This window comes from Ctenopharyngodon idella, chromosome 11 (assembly GCF_019924925.1).
Source record: "Ctenopharyngodon idella isolate HZGC_01 chromosome 11, HZGC01, whole genome shotgun sequence".
Classification (NCBI taxonomy): domain Eukaryota; kingdom Metazoa; phylum Chordata; class Actinopteri; order Cypriniformes; family Xenocyprididae; genus Ctenopharyngodon; species Ctenopharyngodon idella.
The window spans coordinates 12,770,108-12,787,739 of record NC_067230.1 but is presented as its reverse complement, the minus strand read 5'-3'; the positions used below and the strand labels follow the sequence as shown (position 1 = coordinate 12,787,739).

At 37.4% G+C, this 17,632-nt stretch overlaps 1 protein-coding gene across 4 annotated transcripts in view; it reads left to right on the top strand.

Moving 5' to 3' along the window:
- Positions 1 to 16,999, top strand: part of cpne5b (copine Vb) — a 180,134-nt gene extending 163,135 nt beyond the window's left edge. For all 4 annotated transcript variants that reach the window (XM_051911629.1, XM_051911630.1, XM_051911631.1 and 1 more), the window contains 3 exons: positions 12,112 to 12,169; positions 13,171 to 13,244; positions 15,646 to 16,999. In XM_051911629.1, the coding sequence (XP_051767589.1) occupies positions 12,112 to 12,169; positions 13,171 to 13,244; positions 15,646 to 15,834 (321 nt within the window). In that variant the 3' untranslated portion in view covers positions 15,835 to 16,999. The remainder of the gene's footprint in view (positions 1 to 12,111; positions 12,170 to 13,170; positions 13,245 to 15,645) is intronic.
- Positions 17,000 to 17,632: the final 633 nt, after the last annotated feature.

Genomic DNA, 17,632 nt, shown 5'->3' with positions numbered 1-17,632 from the left:
CACGCAGTTAAAAACTAAGCTCAGAATCGATTAGAGAGAGAATTGCAATGCTTTTGAAAAATCTCAGAATCGATCCAGAATTATTTCTTGATTCGCAATGCAACGATTTATTGTCCCAGCCCTACAATAAAGGGTGCATCCAAAAAGACTCTATATAGACTATAGAGTGGTACCACTCCCTATGTCACTATCTTCCAATACCAGAAGAAGATACCCAAACTTCTATGCTCTTATAACAAGGGAACTATCCCTTTTAGCAGAATCTGAAAGAAATTGCCATTTGCATGTCTGTGAATGGTACATTTTGATGCAATTTCTTTTCCAGCTGTGTTTTGGGGGAAACGTGCCAAAAATGAAGGCTATATATGAGATGCTACTACAATCTGCGCTTTCTTCTCATCTACGATGGTGAACAATGTTCATAAGTGCTAAATAAACTCTAAAACTCATTGTAATATTGCTCGGAAACTCAGTGTAGGAGGCCTGTTAACACGTTGTACTCATTTTTATAGATCCCCTGTTTCGGGTGGTCCTGAGCGGCACACATTATGTTCAGACTCTGTTTTGTAACTGCATGTGAAGTGTTCGCAAAAAACCTTAGAGGAACACTGACCTACTTTTCTCCTCTACTCTGATTCACTGGGACAGACACATGTATCATTCATGAGAAAAGCTGTTACTCTAAGCAGCTGTTTGCATCTCATCCTCCTCGTTCATTTATAAAACAGGTCATAGAGGAATGGACATTCGCCCACGGAAGGCCTTTTTGATCTAAGGGTGTTTCGACAACATCCTTTTACTTCCCACAACAGCTGACAGCATCCTGCCACTAAGCTGTCTCATTACAGTTTAAGCAGAAATGCGAATGTAGACATGTGGTGTGGCATATGCGTATTTAGCAATATATTAACAAAGAAGGGTTTGAGGCAAAAAGTACATTGTTTTCACTTTTTATTTGCCAGTTACACGTCACATGTCAACTATATTTAGGATTTCACAATATGGGTTCCTCTGCAGATGTCTAGAAGCTTCCTCAAACCAGATGTGGCTGTGTGGAGCTATACATTTACCATACACTCTTAAAAATAAAGGTTGCAAAAGGGGTTTTTTTTTGCAGTGATGCCATAGAACCACCATTTTTGGTTCCTCAAAGAACCTTTAAGTGAACAGTTCTTAAAAGAACTATTATTCTCTTAGTGTGTAGAACATTTTAAAAATCTAAAGAACCTTTTGTGGAAAGGAAGGGTTCCATGGGTGTCAAGTTCTTTATGGAGCTGTACATGCAATAAAAGAAAAGATTATTTTTAAGAGTCTACTGCGTTCTCTTAAAGGAATAGTTCACCAAAAATGTGAAAAACATTTGCTACATTATTTACTTTATTATTTGCTGGTATTTTTTCCATGTAGCAGAAAAGGAGAATTAAAAGTAAAACATTCATGCAGCTCTTTTCCATTTAAATCTGTAGTGAACACTCCAAAAAGGACAAAGCAAACAACATAAAAGTTAAAGGGTTAGTTCAGCCAAAATTGAAAATTCTGTCATTATTTACTCACCCTCATGTCGTTCCTCACCTGTAAGACCTTCGTTCATCTTCAGAACACAAATTAAGATATTTTTGAAGAAATCCAATGGCTCAGTTTGCCCTGCATTGCCAACAAGACAATGAATGCTTTCAATGACTACAGTGGTTCAACCTTAATGTTATGAAGCGATGAGAATGCTTTTTGTGCCCCCCAAAAAATACAAAAAAATGTACTACTTTATTCAGCAATATCCAGTGATGGGCGATTTCAAAACACAAACTGCTTCATGAAGCTTCGAAGCTTTACGAATTTTTTGTTTTGAATCAGTGTTTCAGAGCACGTATGAAACTGCCAAAGTCACGCCCCCCAGTGGTGAACCATTGAAATTTCGAAACACTTATGATGTAACGAAGCCTCGTTTACTGAAATCACGTGACTTTGGCAGTTTGATACACGCTCCAAACCACTGATTCGAAACAAAAGATTCATAAAGCTTCAAAGCTTCATGAAGCAGTGTTTTGAAATCGCCCTATCACTAGATATTGTTGAATAAAGTTGTTATTTTGTTTTTTTGGCACAAAAATAGTATTCGCGTCACTTCATAACATTAAGGTTGAACCACTGTAGTCACATGAACTGTTTTAAATATATCTTTAGTAGCTTTCTGGGTATCTGAAAGTGTTAATTATCTTGCTGTCAATGCAGGCCTCACTGAGCCATCGGATTTTATCAAAAATATCTTAACTTGTGTTCCGAAGATGAACGAAGGTCTTACAGGGTTTGGAACGACATGAGGGTGAGTAATTAATGACAGAATTTTCATTTTTGTGTGAACTAACCCTTTAAAAGGGCTGTATGTAGAATTCAAAAATCTTGTTATCAGTGACACCGGTGGCCGTTAAGTGAACTGCAGCCAGCAACTTTTTGCTCGTGCTCGCATTCGTGCACACGCAACACATAAAATACTAAACGTGATTTAATGCCCGATATACTCACGTCAAAGTTCTTTTTATTCTTCACTTAGAAGTAAAAAGAAGTTGGTAATACCTTTGCAGCGATATACTGTTAACGAACTTCCAGACAGCATCCACCCTGCTGAGAGCGACGTTTAGACGAATATGTGAATTTGTGCTGCGCACTTTCCTCTCACTAACAAAATAAATACACAACAAAAATGACAGCCTAAATTCAAACTGTTCATCATATAAAGCGATCGTGTCTCTTCTGAAAATGTGAACTAAACTGCTAGATTCATATGGATTAGTTTTACGATCTCTTTATGAATCTTTTGAAGCGTCAAAGTGGTAGTGGTGTATCTGTCAGTGGAGGGACAGAAATCACTCAGATTTCATTAAAAATATCTTCATTTGTTTTTCAAAGATTAACAAAAGTCTTACGGGTTTGGAACAACACGAGGGTGAGTAATTAATGACAGAATTTTCTTTTTTGGGTGAACTAACCCTTTAAGAAAGCATCTGATCAAAGCAATGTGGATATGTTTGCACAAGCTCTGCAATTCATGTTGACAGATGAGATAATTAAATTTCACTGTTACGATAGTTTGACTATAAAGTATATTTGAGACTATATATCTGACTATGTGAGACTATAGTTTGAATAAATATCTTTTCTTTGCATGACACATTTTCCTGAACATTGTATAAGCATTCATTTCATGTGTCACTGAAAGGAAGAGAGGCTCTCAGGAGCGTACGTAAATATCCTTTTGATTTTTCCGGCAAAACCAACCAGAGTCCTTCACATAAAAATCATTCTTCAGGCTTTCATAGGCAATATAGCCCCTTTAAAGTAGTCCAAAAGACTTGTTTGCTATATTTCAAGTCTTCTATAGTCATATGATAGCATCTGATGCAGTTCTCAAACCTCATTTTCCATTCCAAATATACAAACTAGCATCTCGCATTTGGTTGCAGCACACTAGAACCAATTTCTGCTATTGTATAGCAGAAATTATAATAGCAGAATACGAGTTTGGAAACGAAAGAGTGTTCATTTTGAGTGAACAATTCCTTTAATGCTGTGTTTCTGTGTTGGACTCTAATGAGCCACGCATATTCATTTTCTGTCTTAGATAATTAGCATTGAAAGCTGGAATCCTCCCATCCGTCAGCTGAAGACATGCAGCCTTTTTTTATTTGACATGGTAATTACAAATAACAATATGCACGGGTAAGGGCTAATCGGAGGATGATAATGAGAAACAACAACATTAGAAGCGCATTCATTTGTCATGTTGGACGTGGGCAGGCCTGGAATGATAAGCCAGTCAGGATGCTCGAGCACTAGCAGAGGTCCATCATCCGCCAATCAGATATGACGTGCAACATGAAGGACGGCGGGATTAATCAATTAGACAGCTCTTTGTCAGATTGAACGGCCCGCTCACTGTGTGACTGATGATAGGCTTAATAGAAGTTCCTGTCCTCAGTCACACCCTGACAATAATTCATGCCATTTCTGACTCCATCCTGCTTTTTCTACCCTTCGTTACAGCACGGGCATCATTAGTTTAGCCTCAAACTGTCTGTCATGTAGAAATATGTACGGTGCATTTTCCTCACTTACAGTACAGAAGACCTGAATGCTTGGCATAAAGGAATACTTTGGCCAGAACCCCAAAATACATGTTTTAAAAGATCTTTCCCATGAAGAATCATTTCCCATTTTATGGAACATATATAATATGGTTTACTAATTTCTATTTCTATAATTTATCTATTTATATAATAGTGATAAAATAAATTAGCTATAAGCAGCTCGCAAGATTAAATATAAATGATTCATTAATTTTAAGCGGGTTTCTCCTTAAAAAAAAACAGGAGCATTTACAGTGGGGTTTTTTTAAGGAGAAACCCTTTTAAAATGTTTGAATCATGACCAACTTTGAACACAGTGTTGATAGTTACATTATTATGAGATTATTAATAAAACTATGAGCATATGTTGTTGAAAGAGATGGTTTTTCATGGCAGCTTTGGGGATTGTATCCATTTTATTCAATTCATTGAAAAAAAAAAATAACAGCTTATGGTTTTGGAAAGACATGAGGGCGAGTAGATAATGACAGAATTGTCATTTTTGGCCAAACTGTTCCTTTAATGTCCAAAAGCCAATTTAATTCTCCAAACCATGTCGTTCCTTTACCAGCGTAATGATAATTTCCTACAGAAGCTGGGCACTGATGACATTACATTAGCATTCTCGCCAGACCAAATAATAATGCTGTCAGCGTGTGAGCGTGCAGCTTTTGTTGTAAAGAAACACGGAGCAGGTGATTTGTGGATTCTCAGAATCGAGTTTCTGTGTTCATATATGTCGGCGTGGGAGTTTGGGGCTGCGTGTGACGTTGAAGAGCTGTTGTCAAGGAAACTATGGTGAACTAACAGACTGATTTGTTTTCTCATTACTTCAAATCTGTCTTGTCAATCATGACAGAAGACGATGACACAAATGGGGCAACCAACTTCAATTATTCATGGTGCCCTGCCTCTCTTTTATGACATGCAGGCATTGACAGGACTGTCATAAGCTCTGCACTGATCATTTAAGATTGCCGAAGATGGAAACACTTTGCACTCGCTGTCAGTAACAGTCTATTTGTTGTTATGGTTGTGGACCGAAAAATTAAGGTTTGGTCTCTGAATCCATTAGAAGAGCAATGGGAAAGAATTTATTACAGAACATCTCAACGGGAAATGGTGTTATTATTTTGGGCTGCCATCACAGGAAGTACAGCTTTAAAATGGTCAGACACGCTTTTGTTGTGTTTTCATTTGTTTATTCTTACACAAGTGCCACATGCAAGTAAAAATGAAAGGATTAGTTCACTGCAGAATTCCAATGTCCTGATAATTTACTCACCCCCATGTCATCCAAGAAGTTTATGTCAGTCGAAAAGAAATTAAGAAAACATTCCAGGATTTTTCTCCATATAGTGGAATTCACTGGGGTTCAACGGGTTGAAGGTCCAAACTGCAGTTTCAGTGCAGCTTCAAAGAGCTCTACACGATCCCAGACGAGGAATAAGGGTCTTATCTAGCGAAACGATGGGTCATTTTCTAAAAAAAATCTAAAAATTATAAACTTTTTAACCAAAAATGCTTGTCTTGCACTGCTCTGCGATGCGCCATGCATTACATAATCATGTTGGAAAGGTTGCACGTGACGTAGGCGGAAGTACCGAGCAAGAGTTTGCACGTTTGTAATATTAATATTGAACCACTGTACTCACATGAACTGATTTAAATATGTTTTTAGTACCTTTATGGATCTTGAGAGAGGAAATGTCATTGCTCCCTATGTAGGCCTCACGGAGCCATCGGATTTAAACAAAAATATCTTAATTTGTGTTCCGAAGATCAACGAAGGTCTTACGGGTGTAAAACGGCACGAGGGTGAGTAATTAATGACAGAATTTTCATTTTTGGGTGAACTAACCCTTTAAGTTGTGTCCCAAAAGATGCATTACACTGATAAAAATGATTCTGTGGTAAAGTAAATACTTCAGCAAAACAAATGTAATTTCTATATGAAAAAGTTAGTTCAGGCAAGAATTAAAAAAAAAAAAACAAAGTAAATTCTATATTAGTACTCAATTCAAGCTTATCAACTTTATAAAATTAAGCATCCACAAGTTTCCTACGCCCCATGAGGCCTTGCGGCAAAAGTGGGAATGTCTTCCGGTTCGAAGTAAACAAGCGGGATGTGACACTCATTCCTTCAACAGTTGACAGTCATTCAAGATTTAGCGATCCAAACTTGCGAACGTTTGGCCTTTACTTAAAGACTTAAGATTCCAGCATCAATATTTGAACAATGTTTTACAATAAAAAAATGTTACAGTAACAGTAGTTTATTAATTTGTGTCAGGAGTGCACATCATATCATGCTCAATCTAACTGATATTTATATTGACATAAAAAGAAAACACATACCTATTCAGTTGCACCTGCTTCCATTTATTTACGATCACAAGAATGCACAAAACAACTCCATTAAGGCTTTTAAGTCCAAAGGCTTACACATTTAAAAAAAAATATTGATAAAATATCCTATGTTTAGGTCACTTTTCTGAGCATTTCTATTAATTTTCCTCTAAATTTTGTGATAATTGCAATCCGAGGACGTTTGAGCGATCTCTCGTCTCACTATACTGTTATCCTTTCAGCCAGAGCAATAGAGGGAGCTCATGAGAGGAAAAAAGGAGTAATATGGCTTATACGAGTTAACCGGAGTGTGTGAATCTGAGAAAGATATGCGTATGCATTTGTTCGGTATCACCTATATATGTGTGCATCTCAATCAGCTCCCTGGATCAGTAGTCAGGGCACTGATCAGGGAATCGGCCACATTCATTTACATGATATACTGATTCAGTATATCTTTGGTGCTAGCATCAGTGACAGGTTTTGTAGAAGGTCAGTAAAGTAAAGGACAATTAAGGACACGAAAACTGTTTGTTGTATTGTGATATTATTAACTAATAAATGTACTAGACTGAAATGTTGTCCCTGAGTGCCGTAACGACATCTCTCATAAAGGTTTGCAGCTTTACAAAGTAAACAATGATCTGAAAAACACTTAGCCTCTTCGCTAATTAGCACACAAAATACCTATTGGTATGCTACTTCCGCCACCTCACTGGAAGTTGTACCCACGTTCTTTTTTACAGTAGCGCCCCCCTGAAAACAGGTGGATAACCTACTCAACTTTTCTGATACTGGTGTTCTCATCATACACTGGGCCTTGAATAATTAATGAGGTTGATTTTTTGCTGTTTTGCAGCTGTATTTACACTGTTTTATCATTGCTTTTGTATGTTTAGTAACTTGCCATTTTGTGACATATGGAGTTCATTTTCTACTCAAAATGACACATTCATACTCAAAAACGATCCATTGAATGTTACCGTCATTGTGTATTGTGTACCAAGTATTGAAGTCTCTGTGTTCAGGTGCCATCTTACTTCTATTATGTAGCTATGTTGTCTACACAATACAATATTTACTTAGCTGTTCCTAAGTAAAGCATATACTTTAAAAACAAGCTTTAATTAAGTGTTATAATGTTTGTGTAAAAAGTATTGCAAAGGAAACTTCAGTACACACAAAAAAAATGACTAGAAAAATACAAAAATTAAGTGTACAACAGACAGAAAAATTAAGTAGTTTGTACAAAGACTAGTCTTGTTTGAGCTACAAAAAAAAATCACATTTTTTAAGTAAATCAAGCAGAAAATTTTTATCAGTGTATGTTTCCACCTGTTTCAACTTAAAAACTTGAGTTCAGTTGCTGCCTTACATTTTTAAGTAGAATCAACTTAAAAATGTAAGTCAAACTGACTAAAAAAAATCGTTGATTCTTGTATAGCTTATTAAAAATTAGAAACTACTTAAATTATTTTGATGAGTTAAAGGGTTAGTTCACCCAAAAATGAAAATTCTGTCATTACTTACTCACCCTCATGGCATTCTAAACCCGTAAGATCTTCGTTCATCTTCGGAACACAAATTAAGATATTTTTGATAAAATCCGATGGCTCAGTGAGGCCTGCATTGACAGCAAGATAATTAACACTTTCAATGCCCAGAAAGATACTAAAGACGTATTTAACCCTTGTGCTGTGTTGAAAACCCTATCACACTCGTGGTGTTCCCGGTAAAAAATGACCGGCCTGCAAAAAATTGCTTATAAATCTCTCGTTATGCTACCTCATCACCAAATATTGGATTCTATCTTTTTGTCAGCTTGTTTTCTTTTAATTAGGACAGGTTTTGTTTATTTTTGGAACGGGTCAATCATAGGCCTTATTTATCTGAGCTTATGCACCTCAGTTTTTGAGTGAAAAAAGTGTTTTTTGTGGATAATTTTGTCCATTTTGTACAAAATATGAAAAAAATTTGCACTGTTTTTCACACTAGTGTGCTTTAATGTTTAAACAGGAAATTTGTTTTGAAATGTTTTTATTTATTATTTATAAAGTTCATCTCTGTGCAAAAGAAAGCCTGTAATACTCAAAATAGTTTGTTTGTGTACATGAACGTGTGTGTGCACGAGTATGCACATCCACACATGCGGAGGTCCGAGGCCTTTATTTTTGCTCGCCCACATGTACATATGTGAACATGAACATGATGAACACACTCCTGAACACTAATTGTTTCTCTGATTTTCGACTCCCCCATTCATTTTCAGTGGGCAGTTATTTTTGACCAATATAAGCTCAGATCAGTGAGGCATACGATCAATCAGTTTCAAAAATAAATACAAAACCTGTCCTAATTTAAAGAAAACAAGTTGACAAAAAGATTGAATCTAATATTTGGTGATAATATAGCATAATGAGAGATTTATGCAGCAATTGCAATCCTGAATATTTTCGGGGAAAAGAAAATCTTTAAAACAGTTAACAAAGGGTTAAAACAGTTAATGTGAGTACAGTGGTTCAACCTTAATATTATAAAGTGACGAGAATACTTTTTGTGCACCAAAAAAAAACAAAATAACAACCTTATCCAACAATATCAACAATTTACGAATCTTTTGTTTCGAAATCAGTGGTTCGGAGTGCGTATCAAGCTGCCAAAGTCACGTGATTTCAGTAAACGAGGCTTCGTTACGTCACAAGTGTTTTGAAATTTCAGTGGTTCACCACTGGGGGGCGTGACTTTGGCAGTTTGATACATGCTCCGAACCACTGATTCGAAACAAAAGATTCGTAAAGCTTCAAAGCTTTATGAAGCAGTGTTTTGAAATCTCCCATCACTAGATATTGCTGAATAAAATCGTTATTTTGTTTCTTTGCCGCACAAAAAGTATTCTCGTCGCTTCATAACATTAAGGTTGAATCACTGTACTCACATGAACTGTTTTAAATATGTCTTTAGTAGCTTTCTGGACATTGAAAGTGTTAATAATCTTGTTGTCAATGCAGGCCTCACTGAGCCATAGGATTTTATCAAAAATACCTTAATTTAAAGATCTTACGGGTGTAGAACGACATGAGGGTGAGTAATAAATGACAGAATTTTCATTTTTGGGTGAACTAACCCTTTAAAGTAATGTAAAAACATCAGTTTTACATTGGTGTATGAATTATATAAGGTTATTTTATCATTCATCATCCTCCTCTGCTATGCAAAGAAAGCTGCGACAGTATAAGTGTCCTATCATTCCACACTTTTTCGGTTAAATAAGCACATCGTCTGGGTATTTTAAGTGCACCTTTTCTTTTTGAACTTCTCCGTGAACACAGTACTATAAAACGGCACAGAATAGTGCATAAGTATGGGAATTGAGATGCACCTTTATTCTGGCCATGGTATCCTAACAAGCTAATAACTATGTTTGGTCATGTAAGCACCAGATACTGTAATTAACATGACCGAAAAATCTCTAGAAGAAGAAGAAGAGTACTCTACTCACTCTTCAAGTATTTGTTTTTCTGCCACTTTTCCGGCAGCCATTGGTAGGGGTTTATTTTCTTCTGCATGGAAGGTTGAAGTAAGCTCAGAAGTGATTTTGTCATTTTGTCCGGCTGTTGTGGTGTAAATAGCTGCAGTGTGTGGCCTGTGATATTTAGACCTCTGTGCAAATAGTCACTCTGAAATTACTACCCCATAATCAGACAAAGCACATAAATGATGCAAACCGTCAATGAGTGTGCTGCTGTGTATGAGATGATGAATGTTTGCTAGTAATGTTCACAAATATCCATGATGAAGTGTCTGGAGTGGAAGCCGGCGGGAGGGCTGCTAGAGAAGCGGGTGCTATGGCGATCATACTGGCCCCGCCTCCCTCTCCCTCTCCTCACCCTCTAGAACTTTCTACAGCTTTCTGTTCTACCACTTGAAATAGCCAAATACCTCTGTGACGTTTACCAGTACCAACTGCTGCATTCAATAAATAATGCTAATTGAATTGCATTCTTGTAGTTCCAGTCATTTTGTTTGCGTTTGTTTGTGTAATACGGAACCACAACAGGAAGTAGTTAGTTCCTGGATGGCCACACTGATAAAGATTCCAATATATCCTCTACATGTCATGGCCAGGAACACTAAATTGGATGGATATTTAGCATTTTTTATTTTCTGTTTTGAGGTGCACAGAAGCTCTCATTCTCTGTCCTCATAGTTTAATTTCTTTGTTTAACAGTTCTGTCTAAAAAAAAAAAAAATGATTAGACAGAACCATTAAACAAATAGAGTGAATGGTATGTGAAAAACCATTATAGCGTTTGCCTTTCTATTATTAGAAATATCATCAGCACACTTTTTTTTAATAATTAAACACCATGTTGTCAAAGTTGTTGTGGCTTTATATATGGTCAGACACTTGCATGTGTCATTATATTATTAACATTTATGAGTGTTTTTGACCAGTGAATGTCGTATGTATGTGATTAGTATGGTCGCATCTGAGGCTTTAAGTGCATCGCATTCAATTTTCATCAAATTACCGGTTATAAAGTTTACTGTAGCTATGTAGACTCAAGTTTTTTTCTGTCATTTGGCCAAAATCTCATGTCACAGGCTATTTAAGACTTTGGCTATGACTCAATGGCAAATACTAGAACACTCTTCTCAAATACACAAGCCTTTATATATAAAGTTTATTTTTTGAGTAAAGAAAATGCTGTATTTATTAAAACAAACAGTTCTTTATTTACCCTTGCATTCACTGTAAACCCAAATAAGTTGGCAAAAATTTGGGGTATTCAGTTACATAAATGTTTTTAAGTTAAGAAATTCAAAGTTAAAGTAAGCAGAACTGGCATATTTTAATTTTGTACTCATACATTTTAATTACTCCTAACTTGAAATTTCTGAGTGTTAACACTTAATTTTAGTATTTATTCTCCCTTTCGAGTGTCATGGCAAAGCATGCTGGGAAATAGAAATCCCAGCCCAGTTTCAGGTAAATTTAAGTTTGTCTAAATTAAAAGAAACAAGTTCATAAAACTCAAAACAATGAAACAATTCAGATGACTTCAAATGTGTCAGTTTCGTGAACTCAAAGGAAAAAGAAAGTTCTAAATACTCATAAAATTTCATTTGATTGGAATAATTTGTTTCATTTGAGTTTGCCCTACTCAAACCAATTAATTATTTTGAGCGTTAGGGTTTACAGTGTTACAAACAAGCAGAGGTGGCCCAAAATTGAGAGAGGTGACGGTATGAGTTTTTGCAGACAGTTTGAGGAGCCAATGGAGTTACGAGGTTTAGTCACAAGCTCTTTTTAATAATTTTCACTGGTTAAATTTTTGCAAAACCCACAGACAGAAGTAAAGGGTGACCAATAGTAAATGATTTATGAAAAAAAAAGATGAAATATCGTCTATTTCTAATGATTTTTTTTTTTTTTTTCCCAATAATTTATTTCTAATTTAGTAAATATGTAAAATATATATACATTTTATTACAGCAACAAGCTTTTGCACATAAGACTTTTTTTCACATTTAGAATTTTATGGCGATGTACTATTTTACTTTTTAAACATTTATTAATTCTGCTTGTGTTCCATTGTATCTTAAAAGCATGTAAATGTGTGTGTTGTTTTGCCATCAGGCTGCCAAGCTTCCCATGTCCATCATTATTGTTGGAGTTGGACAGGCTGAATTTGATGGTAAGTGTTTCTTTTAGGGCCGTCAATTAGATGTATTAGTTTAGTAATGGTTGTATAAATCATACTGGTCTCCCACAGTGATATGATGTCTTTAAATTATTTTTAATTTAATTCTTCTGATTAATCAATCACCTTATCATGTAATTCACTGAATTATTTTTCAATTATTGGAGAGCTCTAGTTTCTTTTACTTCATAGAAGAAAATCAACATAACCAAGTAATGATTTTTTTCACCCCATGCATTAACAAAAAGCTTTATCAAAACTCAAATCTTTCATTTACTTAAACCCAGCTGAGTGCCACAAAAGTTGTTTATAGCAGTTAGTCAAACAAGTGCTCCAATAGCAATTAACACGGCTGTTTTTCTCATTCAGAGCTGTGTGAGCAGTACGTGTAATCAGGAGATCATTTAAAGAGACCTGGTTTGGCTAATCACAGAGTAATTATCAGCTATATTGCATGGGAAATAAGCACATATTATCATGTCAGGGCATGTAGTAATCCGTTGGACCACTTGTGAGGTCGAGAGAGACTTTGATCAATATTGAAATAGAGCTTCCTCCAAGAATAACAACAGCTCAGGCGCTCAGAGGTGGAAGATGAGCTCCCGTCGGATGAGGTGAGCAGGTCATGTGGAGAGGGCCTGTTGTTTGAGGAGTCCGTAATGGAAATCTCTCTGTGCTTTCTAGTTACACAGACCAATTACGTTCAGATGATGTCAAAACAGTACCAGATGATGAAGGAAATGATGGCCCCAGTAGTTTTGAGACACCTGAAATGACTTATACAACTGAATTCATCACTATGCAATCAATAACAGGAATAGTTCACTCAAAAATGTCTTATATAATTGTCATTATTTATTTACACACCTTTGTGTCGTTCCAAAACCATTATCTTTTTCCTCATGAAAATAAGTGTAACATTTAATTATTTAAATAAATGAAATGTATGAATATAAGTCCAGTGATTTACTTTAACTTCCCGTCTTTTCCCACAGCTATGGTTGAGTTGGATGGTGATGACATCAGGATCTCCTCAAGAGGAAAATTAGCAGAGCGAGACATTGTCCAGGTGACACCAGTAGCAGTTTACTTTTTTTTAAGCTTGTTTGAACTACAAGCATGTTATGTTAACTTTGGGGTTTTAAATAGCTGTGACTTGTCGCCCCATGTCTCTTTCTTTCAGCAATCAAATCCATTAAGCTTGAGAATTTTAATTACTAATTCAGTCACTGTGGAATTGAGCCCTCGTGTAACAGCTCCACACCATAACCCACATTATTATAAAGCAATTCATTATGCAGGTCCCCTGTGAATGCAACCTGTCATTAGTAGTAATAAGAATATCTCAGGCTACTGAGTCACAGACAGCTGGCAAAGTTAAGACAATTCACTCTTGAGGAGCTCTTTAATTTGTTTTATGCAGGAAGAAAGGATACCAGAGAAGATATGATGTGAATGATGATGAAATGAATGGATTTATGGCTGGATGAATCGGAGAAGGATGAATGCGTGAATAGATGCATGAATGAATGGATTAATCACTGAATACATCAGAGACAGATAGATCGATAGATGGATGAATGGATGTGGAAAGGATATATCATTTAGGGGATGGATGGATGGATGGATGTGGAAAGGATGTATTATTTGGGAGATGGATGGATGGATGTGGAAAGGATGTATCATTGGGGAATGGATGGATGATGGATGGATGTGGAAAGGATGTATCATTGGGGAATGGGTGGATAGATGATGGATGGATTGATGGATGGATGTGGAAAGGATGTATTATTTGGGGATGGATGGATGGATTATTTGGGGATGGATGGATTATTTGGGAGATAGATGGATGGATGGATGTGGAAAGGATGTATCATTGGGGAATGGATGGATGATGGATGGATGTGGAAAGGATGTATCATTGGGGAATGGGTGGATAGATGATGGATGGATTGATGGATGGATGTGGAAAGGATGTATCATTGGGGAATGGGTGGATAGATGATGGATTGATGGATGGATGTGGAAAGGATGTATTATTTGGGGATGGATGGATGGATTATTTGGGGATGATGGATGGATGGATGGATTATTTGGGGGATGGATGGATGGATGGATGGATGTGGAAAGGATGTATCATTGGGGAAAGGATAGATGGATGGATGGATGGATGGATGGATATGAAAAGGATGTATGATTGGGGAATGGTTGGATAGATGATGGATGGATGATTGATGGATGGATGTGGAAAGGATGTATTATTTGGGGATGGATGGATGGATTATTTGGGGGATGGATGGATGGATGGATTATTTGGGGGATGGATGGATGGATATGGAAAGGATGTATCATTTGGGGGATGGATGGATGGATGGATGGATGGATGTGGAAAGGATGTATCATTTGGGGGGATAGATGGATGGATGTGGAAAAGATGCATCACTGGAGAATGGATGGATGGATGTGGAAAGGATGTATCATTTGGGGGGATAGATGGATGGATGTGGAAAAGATGCATCACTGGAGAATGGATGGATGGATGTGGAAAAGATGCATCACTGGAGAATGGATGGATGGATGTGGAAAGGATGTATCATTGAGGAATGGATGGATGGATGGATGGATGGATTATTTGGGGGATGGATGGATGGATGTGGAAAGGATGTATCATTGGGGGATGGATAGATGTGGAAAGAATGTATCATTTTGGGGGATGGATGGATGGATGGATGGATATGGAAAGGATGTTTGGGGGGATGGATGGATGTGGAAAGGATGTATCTTGGGGGATGGATGGATGGATGGATGGATATGGAAAGGATGTTTGGGGGGATGGATGGATGTGGAAAGGATGTATCTTGGGGGATGGATGGATGTGGAAAGGATGTATCATTGGGAGGATGGATGGATGGATGGATTATTTGGGGGATGGATGGGCGGATGGATGTGGAAAGGATGTATCATTTGGGGGAGGGATGGATGGATGGGGAAGGATTTTTCTGATGGATGGTTGAATCGGGTAAGGAAGTATTACGCATTGATAAATGAATAAATGGGGGATGGTTGGTTTGAAGATGAAAAATGTGGGATGAATAGATGGATGAATAAATGGAGGGATGGATAAATAACTGTGGAATGGATGGTGGATGGAAGTATTAGTGTAGTGGTAGCTTCAGCAAAATTGTCTGTGATACATTTTTTCAGGATTCTTTGATGAATTGAAAGTTCAAAAGAACATGGAGAACATTAATATACATTTTCCCATACAGTTCTTGAAATTTCTCTAATGAAAAACTCAATTACAGTATATTAACACTCCCAGTGTCTGTTACAGTCAATAACAATCAGCTTTATCAGCAGAAATGCTGGAGTAAATGTCTTGAATTGGGGCCTTTGAGTCAAAAAGGTTAAGAAGCAGTGTGTTAGTGGATGGATGAATAAATGTGCACATCGCTTCCTGCCCCTCACAGTTTGTGCCGTTCCGGGATTACATGGACCGGACGGGAAACCACGTGTTGAGTATGGCACGACTGGCCAAAGACGTTCTGGCTGAGATTCCCGACCAGTTCATTTCTTACATGAAGAGCCGGGGAATCAAACCCAACCCAGCGCCGCCTCCGTACACACCGCCGGGACATACACACCACACACAGATCTGAGCTCCTGAACCTGCTCTCCCTGGAATCATGGGGTAGCTGTACCGGAGCTTTAGGGTTTAGCTCCCTGTCACCATGTGTTTGAACTCTCCGAGACATTCCGAGGTACAGTGGCGTTTCTGTTTGTGCCATTTATATTTTCTGCCCGTTTTTTTCTGGGAAGGACAGTGTGACCCAAGGGCAGCTTTTTTGTTTGTTTTGTTTAAAAATATCTATATCTTGGCCTGTGACTGTTTCTTATTTTGTGGATCAGTTGACAAGAGGACGAAGAGCCGGAGGAGGAGGAGGGTGATGTTTGTGGTTTCAACTTGTGCCTGTCTGTGACTGTCTCAGTGTTCCAGGACAAGTGTGCCCTAATCTGACATTGGACCTTACTCCACATCGGTATACTAGAGTGTGCGCGTTACGGTGACGTTTTTAGAGTCGTATCGCTTTCATTTCGTATCAGGTCAGGCTTGTGACGGTTTGGGTTTATTATGTCAAGCATCTCTTGTGGAAAAAATGTTATCTGATTCTCTGTCAGTATCAATTATGGTTTAGGAAAGCATGCATGTGTGAGGAGAAGCAAAATTATAATTTTGTGCTGAGAGATGTACTAGTTGCAACACAGGCTCTTTGGAAAAACATGCCTCTACCTACATTTTAACAAAACGTACCAATACATACAAATCTCTGCAGTTTCCAGCTGAAATGAACACTAGAAGCAGTAAAACACAACTTTTATTCCTTTTTTCACAGAAAATTATGATTACAGAGTAGATTATTGATTAATAAAGACTTATTTGCACAATACTAAGTTATGACCTCAAAACACTTTTACTATAGTGCATGATTTGTAAACTAATACATTTTAACATTTGCATCACATAACTAGCTCCATATGTGTGGCTTTTCTGACACTGTAAACTTGCTCGTTAGCTCACCTGGTACAGGTTTGCACTTGTGATGCGGAGCGTTGGGGTACGAGTCCTGTGAAACACGAGTCACGATAAAAGAGCTCAAAGTACAAGTAGCTAAATTGGCCTAGTTGCTTCAGTAAATCTGTTTTTGGGTTTAGTGTAAGTGGGATGTCATTTTTAAACGCGATTAAAAGACTAGTTCACTTCTGAATTAAAATTTCCTGATAATTTACTCACCCCCATGTCATCCAAGATGTTTGTATTTCTTTCTTCAGTCGAAAAAAGGATTTAAGGTTTTTGAGGAAAACATTCCAGGATTTTTCTCCATATAGTGGACTTCACTGGGGTTCAACGGGTTGAAGGTCCAAATGTCAGTTTCAGTGCAGCTTCAAAGGGCTCTACGCGATCCCAGACGAGGAATAAGGGTCTTATCTAGCGAAACGATCAGCCATTTTCTTTTAAAAAAAAAAATTATATACTTTTAACCACAAATGATCATCTTGCACTGCTCTGCGATGCGCCACGCATTACATAATCACATTGGAAAGGTCACGCGGTAGGCGGAAGTACCGATCCAGTGTCTACAAAGCAAACGTGCCCTTTACAAAAAAAGGTAAAACAATGATGTCAGACTATTTTTAAGTTGGAGGAGAGAATGAGATTTAGTTTTTCGCTCTACTGTGGTACTATCACCTACGTCACGCGTGACCTTTCCACCGTGATTACATAATGCGTGGCGCGTCACAGAGCTAGTGCAAGACGAGCATTTGTGGTTAAAAAGTATATACATTTTTACTTTTTTTAGAAAATGACCAATCGTTTTGCTAGATAAGACCCTTATTCCTCTTCTGGGATCATGTAGAGCCCTTTGAAGCTGCACTGAAACTGACATTTTGGACCTT